A 25802-nucleotide genomic window follows, 5' to 3' on the forward strand; every position below is an offset into this window, starting at 1 on the left:
ATATGGTGAAGAAAACAAGCATGATTGAAAACCTGGAGTTCATTCATTTCGGTAGTGATATTCTGGTGAAATTGAGTGAAGAGACGGTTCCCAGGGCTAGACCTCAGATTCACCCTGATTCCTGCCTTTATGTTTAACCCTGGTTATCCATCTATCCATCCCTTAAGCTACCTCATCTCATTCAAATGATCGCCTTTTTTTTTTTTTTTTTTTTTTTTTTTTTTTTGCTGAAGTTAGTCAGACCTATTCCTTTTTTCTGTGATCAAATAATCCCTACTGATACACTGGGGAAATGTGCTAAACTTGGAGAACTGCAGAGCCAAGAGTTTGGTTAAAGGTTTGCTAAAAGCCAACTCTTCATCATACCCTGCAGTGCCTCCCTGATGCCTCTCTGGGTCGGCGCTGACTTTATGTATCGGCAGCTAAGAGAAAGGAGCTGTTGGTTTAGGGCACACGCAGGGCTAGATGCTTACCTGAATTTGTACATCTTTTTGGGTCAGTTCTCAGTCATCAAGAGCAGGGAGGCACAGGAAGAGAAGTCTGTGCTTCAGGGTCTTTGGAACTCTGTCCTTCCCTGGAGGAGTAAGATATTCCCCCCAACCGCAGGGGACCACCCCCGTGCCCACAGATAAAGGATCTGTATCAGTATCAAAGATATATCAGTATCAGAGGAACTTGTGATGTTACGGGATCATCACATGTCTCTCTGCCAACTTCTTCCTTCTCAGAGTACCCTTCAAAGGCCATTGAGAATGTTTATAACAAGTGCCATTTCCTCAGCTCTACCCCAGACCTACTGGATTAGATTCTGGAGATGGACCCGAGGGACTATTTTTAAGCCATTTCTCAAGTGGGAATGAGAGTTGAGAATAGTACTTTTCAAATTTAGCTGGTAAAATGTTTTGATGTCTCAGCCTTACCCTAGGAATGCTATTGGCCCTTCATATCTGTAGGTTTCATATTTGCAGATTCAACCAACTGTGCGTCAAATATATTTAGGGGGAAAAAAAACCCAACACACACCTGGGTCTGTACTGAACATGTGCAGACTTTTTGTCATCATTCCCTAAACATTCTGGATAATAACTGCTTACATAGCATTCACATTGCATCAGGTATTCAAGTAATGTAGAGATGTTTTAAAGTATGTGGGTGGATGTGCATAGGTTATATGCAAATATCACTCCATTTTATATCAGAGACCTCATTTTATATCAGCATCCATGGACTTTGGTATTCGCAGGAAGTCTTGACACCAAGGTCCATGGATATGGAGGAACAACTATACTAAATTATCATGTTATATGGGCTGAGTTGTGTCCTCAAAAAAGTCATACATTGAAGTTCTAGCCTCTAGTAACTCAGAATGTGACTGTACTTGAAGCTAAGGTCTTTAAAAAGATAAGTAAGATAAAATGAGTCCATAAGCATGGGCCCTAATCCAGTATGACTGGTGTTCTTTTTTTTTTTTTTTTTCCAAGATGGAGTCTCACTATGTGGCCTAGGCTGGAGTGCAGTGGCGTGATCTCTGCTCACTGCACCCTCCGCCTCCCAGGTTCAAGTAATTGTCCTGCCTCAGCCTCCTGAGTAGCTGGGCCTACAGGCACCCACCACCATACCCAGCTAATTTTTGTATTTTTAGTAGGGATGGGGTTTCACCATGTTGCCCAGGCTGGTCTTGAACTCCTGACCTCAGGTGAGCTGCCTGCCTCAGTCTCCCAAAGTGTTGGGTTTACAGGTGTGAGCCATCATGCCTGGCTGGGTGGTGTTCTTATAAGAAGAGGAGATTAGGACATAGACACGCACAAAGGGCAAACTACATGACCCAAAGGGAGATGATCACCTACCAGTCAAAGGAGGATGATCTGAGAAGAAACCAACCCTCCTGACACCTGAGTCTCAGACTTCTGGCCTCCAGCACTGTGGGGAAATAAATTTCTGTTGTTTGATCTCCCTGGTCCACAGTACTTTGTTACGGCAGCCCTAGCAAACGCACATCTAAACCTCATGAGAATCAAATACATTGCTACTAAAATCAAAAGCAAATGAACAACCAACTAACCAACAAAAAGCCCCCCGAACTTGATAGTTCATCCTGATGTGTATTGGTACCTCTGATTTAATTACATATTCTAAATCCTATTGCCCTCTTGAAATGCAGTTTTAAACCAGCTATGGTATGATAGTCCCTGTATATGTGCATTTTCTTGTTTACTTAAAAAATAGTGGACTCCCTTGGGGGATAGAGATGATGTCCTTGGCTCCCTGTGTGTCACCACCACATACAACAAATCAGATGGACGCAGCAATCCTCTATTGTTCGATATGGATGGAGAAAGGAACAGATGAGTATGTGAGTCACAGCGTGTTACTTGGTTTCATCTCTGGAGTTTATAGCCTCCTGTGAGACCAATTCTGTATGGAGACACATTTGTAACCTTACCTAAATGAGCAAGCAACTGGTGTTTGGAAGAATGCATTCTAATATTTCATGGTTTAGTGCCCCTAGCTTACTTAGAAATTTTGCTTCTATCTAGCTTTCTTGTACCAAAGGTAGAAGGTGCCTGTGTGGTCCTTTCAGGGATGATCTGATGGAGCCGTGTAATCTGCTTTCTTCAGGTGCAGGTCTCACCTTGAATGCCACCTTTCCCCTGATACACTCCACCTGCCCACTCGTGTTCAGCATCATCTCCAAGCACCCTGTCTCGTTCCTCTGTCCACATGCTCCATGGTTTTGCATGGGTTTCCTGAACCTGCTTCTGCAGCAAAGCTGCCATCTATCTAAGACGCTGACCCTTTTTTAAACCATTTTTCTAAAATTGACAAATTAAAATGGTATATCCTTATTGTATACAGCATGATGTTTTAGTATGTGTACATTGTGAAATGGCTAAATTGAACTAATTAGCATTGCATGACCTCACATACTTATCTTATTTTTTAGGGTAAGAATACTTAAAATTTACGCTCTCAGCAGTTTTGGGGAATATAATACGCTGTGATTACCTATAGCCGCCATGTTGCACAGTAGATCTGATGAACTAATTCCTCCTGTCTAATTGAAAGTTTGCATTATTTGACCAATATCTCCTAAATCCTCCAGCCTCCAAGCCTCTGGTAATCACCATTCTACTCTTGCTTTTATGAGTTTAATTTTTTTAGACGCTACATGGAAGTGAGTTCATGGGGTACATGTCTTTCTGTGTAAGGCCCTGATCCTTGTGTTTTTTTCCCCCACAGTAACTTGTGTAAAACCCTATATCTAGAGAATAACAAATAAATAACAACAACAAAAAACTATTACCAACTGAAATGGTTTAATTCACTCCAAGGGGGGAAAAAAGTTTTGCAAACATCTAAGTCACTTCAGAGTGTTTTGATAGTATTTGCATGAGAATCTTAAAGCCTATAGTCATTAGGCACAAACAAATGCTAAGCATTGCACATATTAGTCCAGAGATTCTCTTTAATTCACACTTAGAGAAAAAGGGAGGTTAAGAGTTAGAACCATAGCTAATTGTGGAGCTGGGAATTGAACCCAGATCTATATTCACTTGTTTTGACAAGCATGGTACATTACCTTGATGTCTATTGAGATTGCCTTAGCTCAAGGTAAGAATGCATTTGCTTTTTAGAAAGGAGCTAAAATGATCAGTCCCATTGTGAGGCTAAGATATGAGAAGGGTATGGTTTTCTTTATTGATTTGGACTTTGGGGTTAGACCTAGCATTGAGGCCCAACCTTTGTAGGATCCAACTATGACAGCTGGAAAATGCCTCCCCTGGTTAGTTAGAAATTTAAATAGCTACTAAATGAGCTGAGTATTTTATGTGCAAAGTTTTAGGGGCTACCAGTTAAATTCTTTAACATCTACCTTCTTGACCCTGACTCATAAAGCGGGGGGTGTTGTTAAAAGTGTAGACATTTTCCCAGAACTATAGCAGCAATTATAGAAATCTATGTGTTCTAATTTAAGGTCCTTCCACAGTCAGGACTGAAGTCACTGAGTGGATTGGTTGTTGAAATCATTTCTTCTCTGTATGCCAGGGTTTTCCAGGGAGAAAAGTGAAAGAAAACACAAAGGTTTGGTTCAATAAGAGGAGCACTTGATGCCAACTCTATCTTCCCAGCCAGTGAGTGGCAGAATCCTTCTATTTCTAGCCATTTACTTATTTTGAACCCAGACCATTTATTTTCTAAAAACAGATTACTCATGTGGTAGTTTATATACCAAACTGTAGAATTTTTCATTCCAAAGACACATGGAAATGCCTCTTTATGCTCCTAACAAACAGTAACAGATTATGCACAGAGAGCATCTACTGTAAGTAAATAATAATAAGTTAAGCTGAAGGGACACACACAGAATCTATACCAGGCATATCTGAAGGGGAAGTCATATGCCAACGGCAGCCTTCCATGCTTGTGACATGGGCCTGGAGAACTGAACAGGTGATCCTTTCACCAAACCCAGAGGGTGATCTTGAAAACTTAATTAAAGCAGAGTTCTTCCAGGCAGCCGAAATTACTAGTTCAGAGTTGGTACTCATGTTGAAATCTGTGTTAGTTTTTTATTGTGGCCCTAACAAATTACCACAAAAAAATAGTGGTTTATAGAACCCAAATTTACTATTCTGCAGTTCTTTAGGTCAGAATTTCAACACGAATCTCACTGAAGTAAAACTGAAATGTCTCCAAGGCTGTGTTTCTTTTGGAGGCTCTAGGAGAGAATCCTTTTTTTTTTTTTTTTTTTTTTTTATCATTCTGATTGCAGTCAGAGTCCAATTCCCTGTAGTTGTAGAACCGGGGTCCCTGTTTTCTTTTTTTTTTCTTTTTTTCTTATATTTTAAGTTTTAGGGTACATGTGCACAATGTGCAGGTTAGTTACGTATGTATACATGTGCCATGCTGGTGTGCTGCACCCATTAACTCATCATTTAGCATTAGGTATATCTCCCAAAGCTATCCCTCCCCCCTCCCCCCACCCCACAACAATCCCCAGAGTGTGATGTTCCCCTTCCTGTGTCCATGTGTTCTCATTGTTCAATTCCCACCTATGAGTGAGAATATGCAGTGTTTGATTTTTTGTCTTTGCGATAGTTTACTGAGAATGATGATTTCCAATTTTATCCATGTCCCTACAAAGGACATGAACTCATCATTTTTTGTGGCTGCATAGTATTCCATGGTGTATTTTACTGGCTGTGAGCTGAGGGTCATTCCTAGTGTCTAGAGGGCGCCATTTTTTTTTTTTTTTTTTTTTGTAATTCATGGCTCCTTCCTTCATCTTTAAAGCCAGCCATGGTTTCATGAATCACTCTCATGGTTTGACTCTCTCATGGCTCTTCTTCTGTTGTATCTGTCGGACTGGTTTCTCTCCTGCTTTTAAGGGTTCATGTGATTACGTTGGGTCCACCCAGATTATCCATGATAATCTCCCTATTTTAAGATCCATAATTATAATTCCATTGGCAAAATCCTGTTTGCCATGTACCATAGCATACATAGATCTAACATCAGCCAGCCAAGATTGTCGGTCCAAAATCATGCCACAGTAGTTATGTAGTATCCCCACTCTAAGTAGACTGATTCTCCATGTGTATTCAAACACTGCAGACATTTGATTTGTGTTCTGGGATGGTCCACCTCCATTTTCATATAAAATATAGAAAGTCAGAGACCAGAGCATTCAGAACTACCATCCAAGGTAGCCCAGGGTGGCTATTGGCCCAGGACTCACCTCTACCTGCCTTTTGAACTTCTTCTTTTGCAGTCCCTACTGGCATTCATTGCTTCACCATTTAAGTCCAGCTGTTACAAAAGAAGCATTGTTAGAATGTCTACCATAATAGTACTGACTCTTTGATACTATTATTATTATTATTTATTATTATTTTGAGACAGAGTTTCACTCTTGTTTCCCAGGCTGGAGTGCAATGGTGCAATCTCAGTTCATTGCAACCTCTGCCCCTCCGGGTTCAGGAGATTCTCCTGTCTCAGCCTCCCAAGTAGCTGGGATTACAGGTCCCTGCCACCACACCCAGCTAATTTTTTGTATTTTTAGCAGAGATGGAGTTTCACCATGTTGGCCAGGCTGGTCTTGAACTCCAGACCTCAAGTGGTCCACCTGCCATGGCCTCCCAATGTGCTGGGATTCCAGGCGTGAGCCACCGCGCCCGGCCTGATACTATTTTATTACTTGATAGTTCTGTTGATTTCTACTCACAAAGTGTGTCGAGTAAGGTAATGAGAATGTAGAAATGTAAAATTATTAAAACCAGAAGCATTTCTATGTGTCAACTAAGTGCTAAGTAAAACACATGAACGAATGAGTGAATGGATGTTTCTAAAGACTCTAGGAGATGTCTGTAGCAGATGGCATCAGATCCCTGACATTATTTTATCACCCACTCCTTTATGTCAAAAGCTGCCTATGAAAAACACCTATGAACCTATTTTTTAATCCTTCAACTTATTTATTTTTTAATTATTGTTTTTTAAGTTCCAGGATACATGTGCAGGATGTGCAGGTTTGTTACATAGGTAAACATGTGCCATGGTGTTTTGCTGCACCTGTCAACCCACCATCTAGGTATTAAGCCCTGCATGCATTAGCTGTTTTCCCTAATGCTCTCCCTCCCACCAGTCTCCCCAAAGAGGCCCGGTGTGTGTGGTTCCCCTCCATGTTTCTATGTGTTCGTTGTTCAGCTCCTACTTACAAGTGAGAGCATGCAGTGTTTAGTTTTCTGTTCCTGTTTTCGTTCACTGAGGATAATGGCTTCCAGCTTCATCTATGTCCTTGCAAAAGACATGATAGTGTGCTTTTACACTGAACCTCTTCATAAGGGCTATTTTTCTGGCTATGGGACACATTCCTTTCACGGCCTGAGTAAGCAAGAAGCATCAGGGAATTAACAACCCTGGAAAAAGCACTCAACTGAGGATAAATGGGGACTTAGTGGATCGTGCCCCAGCTTCCTCATGCACTAGAGTAAGTGGGGCAGCACCGAGGTGTGTTCTGCCATCTCCCAGAGCTCTACAATGGGATTAAGCCCCAGTTGCCCATAGTGGGCACTTGCTTGTTAACAAAAATTGTTTTCCTCCCATCCATGTCTCAATTTCCATTCCCCATTGATGTTCCCTTACATCACTCCAAAACGCAGAATTTGCACTTGAGTTTTACCCCAGCTCTGCTTTCAGGGAAACGGAAACTAAAATAGTACATTCGCCATAATGAGAAACACCATAGCCTAATAATTCCATCAAGTAAGGTTTTCTGATCAGTGGATATTCTCATCATCATCCTTTTGTCATCAGTCTTTTATCCCTCCTCCTCTTTTTCCTCGCTTGCACAGTACATCAGTGCTGTTGTAGGATGTGGATTCTTGGATTACTGAATAGGTTTGAAAGCAACTGCCGCTGTGCTCATGGTTTTTAACTTTCCCAAAAGTTAAAAAACTTGAGTTTGGCTAACTGAGTGATCAGAGCACAAGGTTTTGATGGCACAGTGTCTTGCTCACATATGAGGAGACTGATGTATTTGCTGCCACATTCCACTCATTTATACTTGCCTCAGTGTGGTTTCTTATTTGCAGGTTGCTTTTAACAATATAGATGCTTTCCTGGATAGAGAACATGGAGGCATGATTTTGGAAAACTTGTCTGCCTCAGATGCACCCACGCATACACAGATATATGCATATACCGAGTATTCTGATAACAACTTAGAGATTTAAATATTTTTGGCAATTTTGTGGTGTTATTTTCAGGGATTGTATATTCTTAATCTTGATTGCATATGTGTCTTGACATCTTTACGCCAAAGGCATGTTTTTATAGATGTCTGAATTAAACATTGAACTCTTTTCAAGATAGCTGAGTTTACGTTTAAGTGGTTTTGATTAACCTGGGTTTGCTTATTTGCTCCTAAATGTTCTAATGCAGGTCCATCTCCCTTGGCATGAAGTGATTTGGGAGCACAGCTTTAGTAATAATACTTTTCTAAGTAGGCAAGAGCATCCTGCCCTGAATGTTTCCCAAAACTGGCCTCAAACTGAAGAATTGAGGTTTAGCCATCCCCCTTCCCCTTAGCCATTCAGGTGGTGCGGATTGGGAAACTGGAACCTAACTGCACAGACACCAAATTGACCAAGGGTGACAAAACCAGCACTGACAAAACTGTGGTTGTTGGGTAGGAGAAGGGTTCATGAGCTAGTAAGCAGGACTCAGCTTGGAATTTGGAAAATCCTTAGTGCATGCAATTTTGCCCAGAGTGGCATGTTGTCAAGTTGTCCTCAAGCTACATTTGCCATTAAGAGAAATGAACTTCAAAAAGCAGCATAGCCCTTCACAAGCCTATCTTTACTCCAAGCCTGAGAAAGGAGGGTCCCATCTGGCTTAACACATTACAATTTCTTCACAAGTGGAGCTTCTCGGCTGCTACCCTGAAGCTTCCGTTTTGACTAGTATTGGTTCTTAGGTATCATAGAGGAATTAGATTATTCTAAAAGCTTTTATTGAGCATATACTACATACACCACTAGGAAAATAGTAATGTCTTGCTATCAAGGGCTGTGCATTCTGATAGGTGGTGCGAAAAGGTAGGTATATGTAATTATAATGCCAGGAAAAAGAAAATGCGATTTGTTAGTCATGAAATTAGGTGTTAGAAAAGCGCAGAGGAGAGTATTATTGCTCCTCCTAGCCTCCTAGCTGCAGGAAGTGTGGCAGATCATTTAAAGGATGGATATATATGTATTACATACATATTATATTTGATGTATCTGCTAATTCTTGGATTTTTGAATAGGTTTGAAAGCAACTACAACTTGATCACAAATTGTTGTTGGGGTCACAACTGACCCCAACACTAATTTGCCCAGATATGTGTGCGTGTGTGTGTGTGTTTGTCTGTATACATAACCTGGGTAATTTATACATACATAGATACATATATATATATATTTGCCCAGTATTGAAATACTACCTGAATTCTAGGTCCTTATCCACAAAAAGTTACTGTTTATTTTAACTTAAATATCACTTAGACATCTTAAACTTCATGTACCCAAATTCACACTCATCATCTGTGTCTTCTACACACACACACCTGCCCATTAATCTGCTCTTCCTCCTTTATCATGTCTTTTTACAACAGCTCCTAATTCAGTTGTTGAGACCAGAAACTCAGCTGTTGCTCTTCACTACTACATCTTTTTCACCTCTACCTTCTCCTTTAGATTTGTGTCTCAAGTCTATGAATTCCTCTCAAAATTCACTCTCGCAAACCTACTCGAAGTCATCACGATTTCTAATCTAGATTATTTCAATAGCATTCCAACTATCTGACCCATTTTCTAGTCTTTGTTCCTTTTATGGTAAACATGTATCTTGAGTTGCCTGGAACAATAGTAGTTACAACTGTTGTCCTGGTATAATTATTAATAGCACTTTCTTCTTTCCCCAGAAAGTCCTGGTTTGGAGAATAAATTATGATCACTCAACCTTCTATTCACTCCTTAGGGCCAGAATGACCTTTAAAGAGCTTAATTAATGCTACTCTTATTCTTCATTCATCACTTTCATTACAGTGCTTATCACCTTCCTTACACTTACCCACAATCTGTTATTCCCTCGTTTGTTTTGTGGTTTACTTGGTCATGGTTTCTCGTTCTCCTGTCTTCTTACTCCCTTTAGATTGACTCCTCTTAAGGGTAAGAGAATGCTTATTTTGTTCTTAACTGTACTCTGTACTGCCTATAACATAGTAGAAACTAAATATTAATACATGTTTGCAAATACCAGTGGCTGTTGTTTTTTGTCGTTAATACAATGAAAGAATCAGTATGCACCAATAACATAATTTGGCTACAAGATAACCGTTATTCTAGAAAGCTGCCCTAGGAAGAGATTTCAGAATATTTCAGAGGATCTTCTGTTTTTTGCCATGTTAGAATAACTTGTACCATAAACAACTTTAATACTGGACAAAATATATGAAGCATCATTTTCAGGCAATGGGTACAAAGCAGCACACAGCTGTGATCCTTCAGAGAATCGGAGACATGTGAGATGAAGCTACCGTTGGCCCAGTTTTATTCCTGGGAGGAATGTCTTGAACATAAGTGCTCTGAGATGAAGAATTTAGAAGTTGGGGATGAGGAAGTAGCTGGAATTTGTGGAACCGGTTGCTATAGAAAGGACAGATCCGTGTGGGAAGGAGAAGTCTCCATGCCCTGAGTTCTTCGCTGAGGAATAAGCCACTTATGTGCAGGGTCAGGCTTTGTGAGTCCTCACAGGGAGGGTTAACTGTGACACAGAGGCCAGGGTAGAGGTAATACAGGTTGTAGGTATTCAGTTGAGACTCCAGAAAGATCAGACTTTAGGAGTAAAGTGTGTATCTTAGGGCAAGTGTCAGCAAATTATGCTCTGCAGGCAACATCTGGCTATGGGCTGTCTTTGTAGTCTGTGATCAACTAAAATGGGTTTTAGATGATTAAAACATAATAATATGTGACTGAGACTATTTTACCTGCAAAGCCTAAAATTTCTACTATTTGGCTCTTTTCAGAAAATGTCAGCCAATCCCTTCCCTATATTAAGGGGCATGGCCCATGACTGTAGACAAATCCTAAGAAGATCTTCCCAACAAAGCATGAAAATGAGCTTTACAGGGTCAAGAGCATGCATGAGTTAGCCGAGCGCTCCCAGAACAAAACTCAACCACCATTTAAAGAAAGACGACGTAATTCAGACTCCCTACAATTCGTTCTATGTATTGAAATCCACAGAATTGAAATGTCCAATGGTAAATGTCCAGTAATGATAAATACCATGGCTGGTGTGGAGGCTCACACATGTAATCCCAGCCCCTTTGGGAGGTCGAGGTGAGTGGAGCACTTGAGCCCAAGACTTCAAGACCGGCCTGGGCACCATGGCAAAACCCCTCCTCTACAAAATAATAAAAAAAATATACAAAAAAAAATTGCACAGGAACGGTGGCACATGCCTTTGGTACCAGTTACTTAGGGGGCTGAGGCAGGAGGATTGTTTGAGCCCAAGAGGTCAAAGTGAGCTGTGATTTCATGACTGCACTCCAGCCTGGGTGACAGAGCAAGGCCTTGTCTCATAAAAATAACAAATAAATAAATACTAGATGTGTAGAAAAGAAAAAAAAATTGACTGACAATCCAGAGCAGTGTTTGGCAAGCCACAGTTTATGAGACAGCTCTCTGTTTCTGTAAATATTCTTATTTCATTGGAATATAGTCATTCCTATTTGTTTCCATTTTGCCTTTGGCTACTTTTGTTTTATAATAAGAAGGTTGCACAGTTTCAACGGAGACCATATGGCCCACAGAGCCTACAATATTTGTTTTCTTTCTCTTTTAAGGAAATGTTTTGTCCACTGATTAGGAGAAAAAACAGTCAGTAGAAAGGGACTACAAGATGACCCAAATGTTAGGATTGAAGTAGACAAGGACTTTGAAATAACTGTTAGAAATATTGTAGGGTTTATAGGAAAAGATGGACATGATGAGTTCGCAGATGGGAAGTCTCAGAAATCAAATGAAAACCGTAAGCAAGAACCAAACTGAGATTCTGTTAGGTTGATGAAAAGTAATTACGGCTTTTACCATTAAAATGATAATAATTAAAATAATGGCAAAAGCTGCAATTATTTTGCATCAACCTAATAAAATTGACAGTACAGTATCTGAAATGTAAACATCAGATTGTAAAATGCTGAATACAGAAATCCGTTAACTTGAAGACAGCGAAGAATAGAACTAAGGAACAGAAAGAAGAAAAATATTGAAAAAAGCCTCAGTGATTTATGGGAAATATCAAGCATTTAAATACATATAATTGGATTTCTGAATGGAGAGAAGAGACAGACAATGGGACAAAAAACTATTTTAAGGAATAAAAGCTAAGATTTTCCAAATTTGGTGAAAACATCAGCCTATACTCCAGAGAGCATGGGGAAAAACAAGCAGTATAAGCATAAGAAAAAATTATACCTGAAAACATCATAAAGAAATGCTTAAAACCAAAGATACACAGATGCATTTTCTTTTGGAAAAGAGATCTGTATTTGTCTATTGTGCAACATCTCTCTGTAATGAGTACAGGTAACTAAGTTCTCTAAAGCCATCCCCCAGTGAGTCATTGTGAAAACTTCTGGGATTGGAAATGGTGAGGTTGGGAAGAGGTAGAGGAGCTCATTGAGAGTAGAATCAAAGGGAAGTCAAAGGGTGAGAATTAAAGAAAAAGAGAAAAAAGGGGCAAAGGAACTCCCCAAAGCGTAAAAGCAGCATACAGCAAATTCGATAGTAGCCAAGATGAGGTTCTGTGTTATTTGAAATGTGTACTCATGGGGCTGAGGCTGTGGAGTTGATCTTACTACAGACAAGTTGGTTTTGTTCTGTTGCATACGTACAGACTGCAGTGATGTTGCATATATAGGGAATCCACTTCTGGGTACCAACAGTAAAAGTGCTTCATTACTCAGTGATGATCAAACAGTCTTCAAATGCAAGCAGTTATTGGTTTTAGTTAACAATTATTTATAGAGCACTGAGAGGTTGCCCAAAAGAACTCTAGGAGAAGAGTTGGGAAGTCAAAAACTTTCAGTTGCTGTGTTGCCTTGTAACAGTGTTTGTTAGCATATATGATTAGGGGAAAGAAGGATAAAACAGTTGCAAGTATTTAAGAATCTGGAAGTTTTACAGAAATATCTAGATTTTTTTTTGGCTTCTCTTTAAAACAATAAATATTAAAAAATAAAAGCCCACACAACTTTGGGTTTGCATTTCTTTTTCTTTTTTCTTTTTTTTATTTTTTATTTTCTTTTTTTATGAGATGGAGTCTCGCTCTGCCCCCCAGGCTGGAGTGTAGTGGCGCGATCTCGGCTCACTGCAAGGTCCGCCTCTCATGTTCACGCCATTCTCCTGCCTCAGTCTCCCGAGTAGCTGGGACTACAGGCGCCTGCCACCACGTCCGGCTAATTTTTTTTATTTTTAGTAGAGACGGGGTTTCACCGCTTTAGCCAGGATGGTCTTGATCTCCTGACGTCGTGATCTGCCTGCCTCAGCCTCCCACAGTGCTGGGATTACAGGCGTGAGCTACCGCGCCCGGTGTGGGCTTGCATTTCAACATGGAAACAATTTCTTGTGACTGAATAACCATGGCTTTATTTGAATGAGGCATACTACACTCTGCCACAGTCCTTGCACTTCCCTATTAGTCCCCTAAACTGACACCAGTTGTCAGTTTCTATTTATCCTCACACTTGGGTTTTTTTTTTTTTTTTTTTTTCCGAGACGAGTCTTGTTCTATTGCCAGGCTGGACTGCCATGGCGCGATATAGGCTCACTGCAACCTCTGCCTCCTGGGTTCAAGTGATTCCCCTGCCTCAGCCTCTCGAGTAGCTACAACTACAGGTGCGCTACCTGCTAATTTTTTGTATTTTAGTAGAGACGGGGTTTCACCATGTTGGCCAGGATGGTATTGATCTCCTGACCTCATGATCTACCTGCCTTGGCCTCCCAAAATGCTGGGATTTCAGGCATGAACCACCGCTCCCGACCATTTTTTTCTTTATAGTAGAATTAAGTAGAAATGAAATCATTTATTTTACCCGAGTCTTTGTCAAAACCAGCAAAAGAAAAGACCAAGAAGAGTCCCATGCTTGAGAAAAAAGTTAAGAAAATAGGATATACCAGATTTCTTGGTGGAAGTGTAAAATATTTTCATATGCCTAATATACAAAAAATAATGCCATATCCCTTCTCACTTGACTCAAATGGAACACCTGCGGGATGCCTGCAGATACTTGAATTTCTTCAAATTGTTGCTTTAGGAATACTTTATTTTTGCACATGAAATTTTTTTCCTCCCGATAATATACCAACATACTAACAAAGGTTAACAACACAAAGTGTAAATAATTTTAAATACCACCTTCCCATTTCTAACCAAGATGTTCACTTGTAACAGTGTATGCATAATATGAAATCACCTGTTTAAACTTCCATTCCAATGTCATGGTTTACATGCCCACTCATATACCTCCTGTGAGCCCTGGGGATAATGACACAGTTTCTTGTACAATTTAAGTGGTGTCACCTCTCTGGAGACCAGTGAACAGACTGCTGGTTGTTGTCTTAGTTAAACACTTACTTTCTAACAATTTTCTAACATTGCATTTCTGGAAGAGCTTGGAAACGTGCGGTGTTATTGGGTGTAAGCGGGAGAGGTGGGCAAAGACATCCATCTGATTTCTTGGAACGGGGCCATTTAGTTAGTGGACGAGACCTCAGAGGTTTTCTTTGCACAGACTTCTCCTGATGCACTTACAATTTTCTGCCCAGAAATCTCTTCAAGGCCTGTGGAGTTTTAGCTCTGGGGGAATTATTCCTCTGAATAAGCGGCTTCCCAGCTGCGCACATAATGCTCCCATCAGGCTAGTCTTTGTTCAGACAATCCATGAGGGGAAATGTTGGCATTGGTGGGCGAGGTACCGTTAGCCCCACTGTCTCAAAATATATCGGTGATGTCCATGTGTAACTGACCAAAGTAAATGCAGTTTTGCAAACTGCAATGAGTTTTACGTGATGAATTTTCCTACAAAAGTCAAAATGGGAAATTCAGGTTAGTGTAGGCGGTGAAGCTACTACATTTATTAGCATCAAAAGCACAGAGTCTCAAAGACGAACTAATCTGTGAATAACTGTGCCATTTGTAACATCGTAAACATGGACTAATGGGGATATGGTACAGTGAAATCCTGGTATTTGCAACCTGTCATCATATTAGTACAATGATGAAATTTGCTGCTAAGTTCCTTAGCAAATGTTCAGTATCATGTTTGTGCCTTTTTGTTATAATTTGTACCGTATTAGTAGCATCTTACCATATTAGTGACTTTAAAATGTTTTTAAAATTATATCTCTCGGGTTGATAGAAATGGAATGTTCTGGGGTTGTGCAAGTATTAGTCGTATTAAACTTGTCCTGTTAGCAGCTTTCCCTTGAACTGATACTTAAATGAGGTTTTGATATAAACAAAATGTGCTTCTGAGATGTGCTTCCAGCTACAACCAATTTCTCCCAGTCCATTAGCTACTTTGTATCCCTTTTAAGAAACTTGAGATTGTGCTTTTATTGAGGAGCCAAAATGTTTGCTCAACTCATTAGGCCAAACAGAGAGAAAGTAAACTCAAGGGCTGTGCTGTCTCCTGAGTTACTCTCGGGCCCGGTGAATGGAGCATTACCTCCATCACTGTTAAGACAGACAAACACCTTTTGAGATTTTCCTGCCTGTGCCTCTCTGTACCACTTGCTCCTCCTCCTCTTTGGCTCACGAGAAAGGCTGGTAACTCCACTGTTCATTCTTTCTCATCTTTAGTCTCTGGATTTCAAAAGTCATCGTTTTCCTGCAGAAGAAGGAGAAAAGAACATTGAATAGGCAAACCAGCTGATGTCCAATATACAGAGTTTTTTGGTGTCAGAAAAGCTGGTTTAGAAACCACCTTAGGAAATGACCTAACCCAGAAATGGTTTATCTTTGTAAAATGGCTTTCTCTTGTTTATAACCAACCCCATATACTTTTATTTATTTATTTAGATGGAGTGTCACTCTATCATCCAGTCTGGAGTGCAGTGGCACGATCTTGGCTCACTGAAACCTCTGCCTCCCGGATTCAAGCAGTTCTCCTACCTCAGCCTCCCGAGTAGCTGGGATTATAGGTGCCTGCCATCACGCCTGGCTAATTTTTGTATTTTTAGTAGAGTCAAGGTTTTGCCATGTTGGCCAGGCTGGTCTCGAAACCCTGGCCTCAAGTGATCCACCCACTTTGGCCTCCCGATGTGTTGAGATTACAGGCATGAGCCACCACACCCAGCCAAGACCCTATTTTTTATTTTATTTTATTTTATTTATTTATTTTTTTTGAGACAGACTCTCCCTCTGTCACCCAGGCTGGAGTGCAATGGCATGATCTCGGCTCACTGCAACCTCCACTTCCCGAGTTCAAGCGATTCTCCTGCCTCAACCTCCCAAGTAGCTGGGATTAGAGTCATGTGCCACCACGCCCAGCTAATTTATATATCTACTTTTTTTGTTTGTTTGTTTTAGTGAAGATGGGGTTTCACCATGTTGTCCAGGCCGGTCTTGAACTCCTGACCTCGTGATCCACCCACCTTGGCCTCCCAACAAGACCCTATTTTCAAATGAGGTCACATTGTGAGGCACTGGGAGTTAGGGTTTCAAAATATCTTTTTTTGGGGGGAAACATGGTTCAACTCATGACAGCCTGAAGTTTTTATTTACGTGTATCTATCCCATATGGTGTACCGTTCTCAATCAGCAGGGGCCATACATTGTCTGTTGCTGTAGGATTATAATCAGACTCACTGACTTCACTTCCTATCTCTGCACCATCCAGGCCCCGGACTGCATATGTTTATTGGCCAAACCCAGTTTTACTTGCTCATCATGATCTGGCTCTGCCCCAACTGGAGCTTGCAAACTGAGGGTTGGGCGGGGGAGGTTTGTTAAGAGGAGACCAGTGCGTGTTCCTAAAAGAAGGGGAGCAGAGGAAGGGTATGCTGAGCAGGTACAACAAAGAAAACACAGAATGCTTCATATGGAAAGTTCTGCCTGAGCAGAACCACAGTTTACACTGTGTACCTGCATTTTGTCATGCAGCACAAGCAAGAATAGAAGGAGCCATTCAGCAACTCAGAGTCCTTCTTTGTCAAGTTCGGATTGTAAATTCTTGGAGAATTTAGAGGTGGTGTCACATCTGTTTCTCTCCCTCTGTATAAAGAAAAATAAAATGCCATATTGAATAAGTACCTCATAAAGCTTTTTGCATTATGATGGAGAGAGAGCCAGGAAGATGAGAGTGAAAAGTAAACATTTTCCTGCATGGCAAAGGGAGGCTTTTGAGGGTGCTTGAGATGTTAAAGCACTTGTCTTGATCTAGGTGGTGGTTACACAGGGTGGTGTTTGTGTGTGTTTGTCAAACTGTACACTTAAGATTTGTGTGCTTTAACCCCATGGTTGCTAGTGGCTGTAGGGTGATGATGGGAAGTTATTATTAAGTGAGTGTAGAATTCCAGTTTTGCAAGATAAAAAAAAGTTCTGTGGATGGATGGTGGTGATGGTTGCCCAACAATGTGAATGTACTTAATGCAGCTGAACTATGCTTTTAAAATAGTTAAAATATTAAATTCCTGGTATATATATATATATATATATATATATATATATATATAACCACAATTTGAAAGAGACTAGTATACCTTACTATATCAATATTATTCCTGAGTCAAAAAGTAAAAGTAAATAAAATGTCCCATTCCCATTTGTTTTTGGGAGTCACAAGAAGGGTTGAACTGACCTCTGATTTCATGCAGCATGGACAGGCAATTTTAGGGATCTTTACTGCAATATCTCAGCAGATTGTTGAACACTGGCATAAATAGATTATTTCCTCCAATGCCTTGCCTATCATTCTGTACCTTCTTCTGCTTCCTAAATCCTAGCAACAAGTAACCTGTCTTTATCCTGGCAGAACTGTCTTCACTATGATTTCAGTGCCAAAGTAATGACTATTTGTACTGAATACATTTAACAGAGCCTCAGTCCTTAGGGAATGTGTGGTTTTCCCCTTCATGTTTGTTATAAAGTTTGCAGATCACCATCCCTGTAGTCACTTAAGCTCTCTGACCTGTTCAGAGATTCCTCAGCAATTTGCTCTCTGGGTATCCTTTTATCCTGATCCATGTTCTCTTGGGGTACACTCACAACTTTATTTTTCTAGCTGCATGCTGCCATTTTGGGATTGGCTCCCATATGAACCGTGGGTGTTAGGGTATGCTTCCCATCACAGATGACATGGAATAGTTCAACCCTTTCCATCTCTCCCCGTGCAAGCTATCATCATCATTCATTGCTTGGAAGACCACAGCAAACTCTTGACTGGCCTTTTCGCTGTCACTTTGCCTCAAGGCCACAATCCATCCTCAGGACCAAGGGAGCCTTTGAAATAAGTCATTCCCTCCTTGACGTTCCTTAGCAGTTTCTCATTGCTTGTGGAACAAAACACAGATCGCACCTTTGATAACTAAAGCTCTGCATGAACTGGTCTTTACCTCACTTCCCCTCCTCAGCCCTTGCGAGTTGCTGGCCCTAGCCACACTGGCTTTATTTTACTTTTTTGAGACAGAGTCTTACTCTGTTGCCAAGGCTGGAGTGCAGTGGCACGATCTTGGCTCACTGCAACCTCCACCTCCCAGGTTCAAGCGATTCTCCTGCCTCAGCCTCCCAAGTAGCTGAGATTACAGGTGCACGCCACCACACCCAGCTAATGTTTGTATATTTAGTGGAGACAGGGTTTCGCCATGTTGGCTGGGCTGGTCTTGAACTGCTGACCTCAAGTGATCCACCAGCCTTGGCCTCCCAAAGTGCTGGGATTGTAGGTGTGAGCCACTGCGCCCGGCCCACACTGGCCTTATTAACAAGCAGAACGTGGTAATAGTGTTCATTCTACTAAACCTGTTTGTGTGTTTGTGTCCTAAACCTTAGCTATTATAACTTGGCCACTCGTCATGGGGAAATCAAATGGAAGATGTTCTTGGCTTTAGAGAAATTCACCTCCCAAGGCTAGAAAAATAGAAGCACTCATTTCTCACTAATGATGGGAATGAGAGTAGCAGGAGTTTTTATATGAAGGACATTATTTATGTACTTTTTAAATTAATTTGTTCATTGACTCAATAAAATTGATCATCTCACTACACCTGTGTTGTATATCTCAAGTTTAGAGTTGGGTAGTCAAGTGATAGTTTTATTATTGTCCATATTTCATAATAATTATTTATTTTAAATATTTCATAATGAGTAATTTTTTAAAATTATACTGATGACCCTGGCCTTGGTAACATGGATGATTTGAACAACACCTGCCTGGAGAATCCAATAATAGGATTGCTGATATTGATGAACTAATATGTTTAACCATCTTCCTGTTGTGGTCAGTCTTTTTAGTGGCATAAATATTCCTTCCAGGCAGTGGAGTTTGGGATAATGTAGTAGAAATTGCTGGAGTTTCTCCTAAAGGAGAAGAATCTGCGCTTGCTCCTGTGGCCAGAGAGATCACAATTGGAAATGAGCAGCCACGTGGCTGAAAGTGGAAGAAGCGATTGAATTCCTCCTATCCTGTCTGGTTCATAGTGATGGTCGGTGGTAACCACCCCAATTTGCAGGATCTGGGAGAACCACTCTGGAGAGCAGTCCTTGGTATCCAAATTCCCTGTTATCTATCTTGGTAAACTCCAGCCTTCTGGTTGGATATTTTAGCTACTGCAACATTGAAGACCTATGGTTCAGGATGAATCTACCTTCTCAGGAGCTTCAGTTGTACAGAATACAATGTCAAGTGATGTCCTGTAAACACCTATTAAATGAAGTTTCCAGGCTGGGCGTGGTCGTTTCTGCCTGTAATCCTAGCACTTTGGGAGGCCGAGGTGGGTGGATCATTTGAGGCCAGGAGTTTGAGACCAGCTTGGGAAACATGGCAGAACCCTGCATCTACCAAAAATATCAAAAATTAGCTGGATGTGGTGGCATGCACCTGTGGTCCCAGCTACTTGGGAGGCTGAGATGGGAGGATCGCTTGAGCCTGGGAGGTGGAGGTTGATCCAACCTCCACCTGGGTGACAGAGTGAGACCATGTCTCAAAATAAATAAATAAATAAAAATTTAAAAAAGAAGGTTTCAGCACTGATTCAGTTGAGTTTATCAAGTCATTTTTCACATTTAGTTCAGTGTTTAGTAACACAACTCTTTAATGAAGGCTTGCAGACTTTCATAAAGTTTAAAGTTGGATGCTGATTGCTGTATATAATTAATGTATCACAATGGCATTCAATTTCTGTAGCAGATCAGAAGCCACTGAAACAGATAGGCCACCAGTAGCTTAATCAGTGTTGGTTTCAGGCTATTGCTTTGCAATTGATTAATTATTGTGTTGAGTTGATAACTGATAACTGGATTAATTATTTTAAAATAATTTCTCTTGAAGCTTGACAACAGGAGTTGTAAATGTTTCCACTGTGAAAGCAGCTCTGGACCTACCAGCCTCCTTGTAAACATGGAAAAAAATGGTTTTGAATTGAATATTTGAATATATTTACTTTGTTATTAAAATGATTTAAAATGGAAGGTTTTGGGAGTGGCAATAAATAGAAAATGTCACTCTGCTCATTTCAAGGAACAAGGTTTGAGGAATTGATTGAATCATCAATTTGGTTATGAGCAGAATTTAAAACATAGAAATAATTTGCTGACACCCCCCGAGGGGACAGTCCACGGAATGTTCCATTCCGTCTGTTTAACCTCTGGACTCCAGAGTACAGGGATTGTAACCCCTCCCACACTTGATTAATGGGAAACAGCTGTCTCCTGCTTGTGTCACGGTGATAAAATGTTTCTCCATCTTAGGGCGAATCTCATTCCTTGCAGAGGGACCACATGTTCAAGCAGGTGGGAGAATGAATGGGTACAAACTGAGCAGAGGCAGGAAGAGCATAACCAGGGGACTCATTTCGGCTCACAGAAGCTTAAGATTAAATATAAAAAAACAAGAAATGACACATACCAATCCACTGGTGTATCAGAGGCCATGAAGTATAGGCTGTGTACACCCCTCACCGTGGATCAAATGAGTTTCTTTGTTGGCTTTCTCAGAGCTTGTAAGAGAACTCAGTCTGCTAACTCAAATGCACAAGAAACAACTTATTACATTATTCATTTTTAATCAGTTTAATTTTAAATCCAGATTCTTATCCCTATCAGGCAAAATGTTCACTTTCAGCTATTTCAGTCCTTTCCCTTTTCCTAGAGATGTGCAAGAGCCTGGGAGAAGGTAGTGCCCAGAAGGCACCGGGCATGGGTCAGTTGTTAGTGGTTGCCATGGTGACATTTGCTTTCAGGTACACATAGTGCATCTTGGCTTGGTGGCTCCCTTGGTTCTCTACCATCCTGAGGAATGGTGACTCTGTGGTGAAGCTAGGAACCCTGTCACTTAGCATCCTGCCTACCTAGAGGTACCATGCAGCTGTTTTTTTCCTGGGACCCAGAGCTGTTTGCCCCACTCACAGTCTTGATACCCTGTGACCTGTTAAAGGCCCTAACACTCTCCTGATCATCTTTCAGGTCATTTACCCTAATCCTACCCGTGGGCTTCTGATCAAACATCTGCAAAGCATGGGCAAATAAATGTGTGGGACAGACCTGGTATAATACAATCAAAATATGGAAGGACTGTGGTAAACAGGAGAGCATGATTCAGGTCCAAAGGCATTCAGATGCAATTAAATATAACAGAACACTGTGCTGGTGAAATGGACTATATATGTATATATGTGTGTGTGTGTATAGATGTATGAACTAATATATATGTATGAAATACATATATACACACACACATATGTGGGAGAGTAGTGGAGGAGGGAAGAAAGAAAAAAATGTGGACAGAAAAAAGCATATTAATGTTTGAACAAATAATCTTGCTATGTACACCTCGAAGAGGAAAAAAGAAAATGTGAATTTGCATGGACCTAGTAATGTCTTACTTAGAGAGATCCATTCTTTCCTTTAGTTGATTTCAGAAGGCCACTTGTAAGAAATAGTGCCCCATGCAGCAATGCCCCAAGAGAAAGGGGAATGTCAAGGTGCTGCCTCGTGACTGACTTTAGTGACTATGTGAGAGGTATAAAGGATTTCAGAGGTGGTGATACATTTCTTCAAATTGAGCTTCAAAGACCAGAGGCTGATTGGTCTCCTGTGCTCACTCGCCCTAAGTGAAATGAGGTTTCTCCGTAATGTAGAATAGGTGACCTGTAACTCTCATTGCAGAAAATGAGCATTGAGTGAATGTAAAATGTACACACAACCATGATGTGTTCATATTCCCTCCTCTCTCATGTCTGTCTGTATCTGGCAATCTTGTCTGTCTGTCTGTCTCTCTATCTATCCATCTGTCTATCTATCTTCTATCCATTTGTCCAACCAGCCATCCAGCCATCCATCCATTTGTCCATCCATGCATCTATTCATCTATCTATGTATCTGTCTGTCTGTCCATCCGTCCATCCATCCATCCATCCCACTAATGTGTCAGTGTCTTACTCAGAATGGAAATACTGAAGATAAAGTAGGTATTATATTGTAAAAGTTCTATATTAACGCCATATCTAAAGTTGTGTGTGTGTGTGTGTTTGTGTGTGTACTTACATCTCAGATCAAATAAAGAGGCTACAAACATAAATGCCTCCAAGGACCAGGCCTATAAAGGAAAATTGGTTATTCTACTTGCCAAATAATATCTGATCCCATGGATTGATGCAAACTAGAGAACTGGAACATGTTTGTCACCTAAAGAGAACAGCTGCCACTCAGCACCAGCTCATGGTTATCACTATGAAAATGTAGACCTTACCTTGCTGGATCAGCCAGTACTTCAAAAAAAAAAAAATATATGTGCAAGTTATTTGAAATCTCTTGGTTTTTAAATATTGGCAAATAAGTTATGTTTCAAAAAAGTATCGATATATTGGCCAAATGAACTGCACCGTCAGGGTATTTGCTGGCATGGATATGACCGATTCACCACCGCTGCTTCCCGGGTGCCTCCACAGAGATAGATACAGAGCACGTGTTCAGTAGAATATTTGTGGAATCAATGAATGAACATATGCCTGCAAAATTTTAAAGAGTATGGTGCTTAGTTATTTTTCCCTAAGTTTTCCTATCAGAAAGGGCACATTTTGTCCCTGTGCAAATTGAGAATTTGTGGAGATCATGTCCGGAGGTGATCTCTGTCACCGGATACCATAAGAAAGATGAATTTTCTGTTTTTTCTTCACTGTAATGACAAAGTGTGTGCAGAACTTCTCCCAAGTAGGAGAAAGCAATCAATCCTGGTTTGTTCAGACGGTCCTGGTTTTAGCATTGAAAATCCTGCATCCCAGGAAACCGTTCTGCCCCATCAAACCAGGATGGTTGGTGATTCGGTTCTTGATCCTCTGTGCTGTGATTCATGGGCTCTAAAATGTACTAAGCAGATTGGTCAGTGTATGTGCCTGATTGAGAACTTTCCAGTTGAGGGCTGTGTTGTTATTTTCTTACCTCTCTGAGATAGCCAGCTCTGAGGCTGTGTCCATCACTGCTTGTTTTATGGCGTGGCTTGGTGGTGATTCTCTCCAACATGCTTAGCCAGTATGCATCTGATGGGACTACCTATAGGCTATTTTAACAGGTTACTCGCCACCTGTCTCATGCTGCCAATGATTCCACAGTTTACCTAATGCTTTTTAATTGTTTAGGTTGACATTTTGCCATGCGCAGTTGTAGGTAAAAATTTAAATCAACAAGGGGCTCGGTTAAGCAGTTTTCTCTGTGTGCCATGTAAAAATATCACTAATGGTCAAAACTCAGACCTGAGCAAGAGATAATATTTCCCCCTCTCCCCTTCTGTACATTGTCTGTTTTAATATTAATTTCTTCTTTATCCATATATCAATAATTGAACACTGCATCAATTAATATGCTGGGCAAATTGCTTTCCCCATCCTCTCATTCATGATGTGTTTCAGTAATGGAGATAATTTTCAAGATAAAGCATACAATTTAAAATAGATTAAAAAGAAAAACTAATAAAGGAGAAGTGATTTATAGAAAAAAAATTTTGGATACTTTCAGGAAATCTTAGCTGTGCTTCCAAGCCGATGGATTTTGTAAGGAGAGCCTATTGAAACGATCAAGTTTTCTGCCTGCTGCAAAATTTCCTAGGTCTGCGATTGCAAAGGGAGGGAGGGAAGAATGTATACACACACACACACACACAGACACACACACACACACACACTTTAAAATTTGGTCTTCTAATGAGGGCGTGTGTATCATCTTCATCCTTAGATTAGGAAGCCACAGATTCATGCTAGCAAGTCTTCTTGAAGCTTTCCATTTGCTGGGCTTAGTTGGTGGGGCTTGGTTTTTTGCTTTTGATTTGCTGAATTGGCACAGAGGCTTCTGACGGCCCATCCCCCCGGCCCTCCTTCCCTTTTCCCGGTCCACACCCTGGCTGAGAGCCCTGCACAGAGATGGGCAGGCGGCAGCTGCAGCGATGGGCAGGACCGCAGCCTCTGAGCCCGCAATGACACCGTGGCGTCGGTAGATGGCTGTAGACAAGTGTGCTGAGCTGTGCGGTGTGAAGAGTAATGAGTCTGGGGAGGCCTTGACCTGACTGGATGCTGCTTTTATCTGAAGTACATTTAAAGAGATAAAGGGGAAGCCGGGTTGCTGCACATGTTCTTTTCTCTGCGGCTGGAGCTTTACTTTGAGTTTAAAAAAATTCTCAGATGCTGGCCTCCCAGAGTCACCGGCTCTGTGCAGATGGGCTTGCCTCAAGAGGATCGGCCGCCTTCCCGTAAATTCCACCAGTGGGGACTTCCGTGAATCTCCCACCCGCCATCAGGAAATGGTGTAGTGCCTGTCTGTTTATGATCACACCGTCGCTAGTATTATGAATATTACCAGTATCATCAGTTTTTGTTTTCGCCACTGCGGCTGGCCGCCTAAAGTGTCTGGATTTGCTCATTAAACAGCCAAACCAAGAATTTGTTACCTAAGCAGGCTTGACAGAAAAGAGAAGAAGGGCAAGAGTTAGGAAGGGAAAAGAGAGAGAGAGAAGGAGGGAGAGAGGGAGGGAGGGAGGGGGAGAGAGAGGGAGAGAGAGAGAGGCAGCCAGAAGCAAGTCACATCACATACAGTGCCACTGAAGGAATGTTATCCTCATAAACTCATAAACAAGCACACCAAATCTTGTGTAAGGAAAGAAGAGGGTCTCTAAGGACTTGACAGGAAAAGGCAAGATTTTCTACCCACTGCTTTCAGTTTTTCTTCCAGATACTCTTGGTGAAGTAAGGAGACTTCTGTTTGCTGACAGAGCCCTTGATTTCTCTTTCAAGATGATGATGTATTTGTGGGTAGGTAGTGTCTCTTCCTCTGTCTCTCTTTCTCTCTCTCTCTCGCTCTCTCTTTCTCTCTGATTAATAAATTGACTTTGGGGATAAAGATTGCAGCCCAGAGTAATCGCATTTTGTGTAAGGTGATTATACTTGTGGCAGAATAGTCTTGCACTGGTATAGTACATGTGCTTGCATTTCCAGTGGGAGTTTAGGCAAGACCTGGTTCATTAGCATTAAGCTGCAATTTTATTTTCAGTTGCAAAAAGGAAAGACAAAAAAATGTGTATGTGTATGGAGTTTGGGGGGATGTATGGTTTTCTGTTTTTTGAAAACATTGATGGTGGTGAATTCAGAAAAAAGGTCTAGGGAAGTCGGGTTAGACATGAAGCAAATCCTACATCACTTGTAGCTGTGAGGTATTTCATTTAATTACCAAGAATGAACTGCTCTGAGTAGTGATGGCTTTGTTTATTTGTTTTGTTTTTGTTTCTGTTTCTCTCTCACAAGTGACTACTTATTTGTCATTTTGGGGTTGAGTGCTGTAGAGGAGAGTAGCGTCTTTCATTTGCTTTAACCAGATGTGTGTCCGTATGTGTGTATGTGAGAGTATATTTTACAAGATTGGTCTTGAAAAAGGTAGATTTACATGCACTTATTCTGGCTTTCTGATAAATACTCTGTAGTTTTTTTTTTTTTTTTTTTTTTTTTCTGGAGGTGGTATTAAAATAAGAGCAATGAAGTGGTAACCCGTAGTTATGA

General features: G+C 40.9%; 1 protein-coding gene across 25 annotated transcripts in view; it reads left to right on the plus strand.

Annotated features, from left to right (window-relative positions):
- RBFOX1 (RNA binding fox-1 homolog 1) overlaps positions 1 to 25802 on the plus strand; it is a 2479284-nt gene that overhangs the window by 1827249 nt on the left and 626233 nt on the right. The window contains exon 1 of one of the 25 annotated variants that reach the window (XM_063598346.1): positions 25029 to 25061. The exons of the other annotated variants lie outside the window; for them this stretch is intronic. Coding sequence (XP_063454416.1) covers positions 25044 to 25061 — 18 coding nt within the window. The 5' untranslated portion in view covers positions 25029 to 25043. Of the gene's footprint in view, positions 1 to 25028; positions 25062 to 25802 lie in introns of those variants that run through there. 25 annotated transcript variants of the gene reach the window in all.

The sequence above is a fragment of the Pan paniscus genome, chromosome 18 (assembly GCF_029289425.2).
Source record: "Pan paniscus chromosome 18, NHGRI_mPanPan1-v2.0_pri, whole genome shotgun sequence".
Classification (NCBI taxonomy): domain Eukaryota; kingdom Metazoa; phylum Chordata; class Mammalia; order Primates; family Hominidae; genus Pan; species Pan paniscus.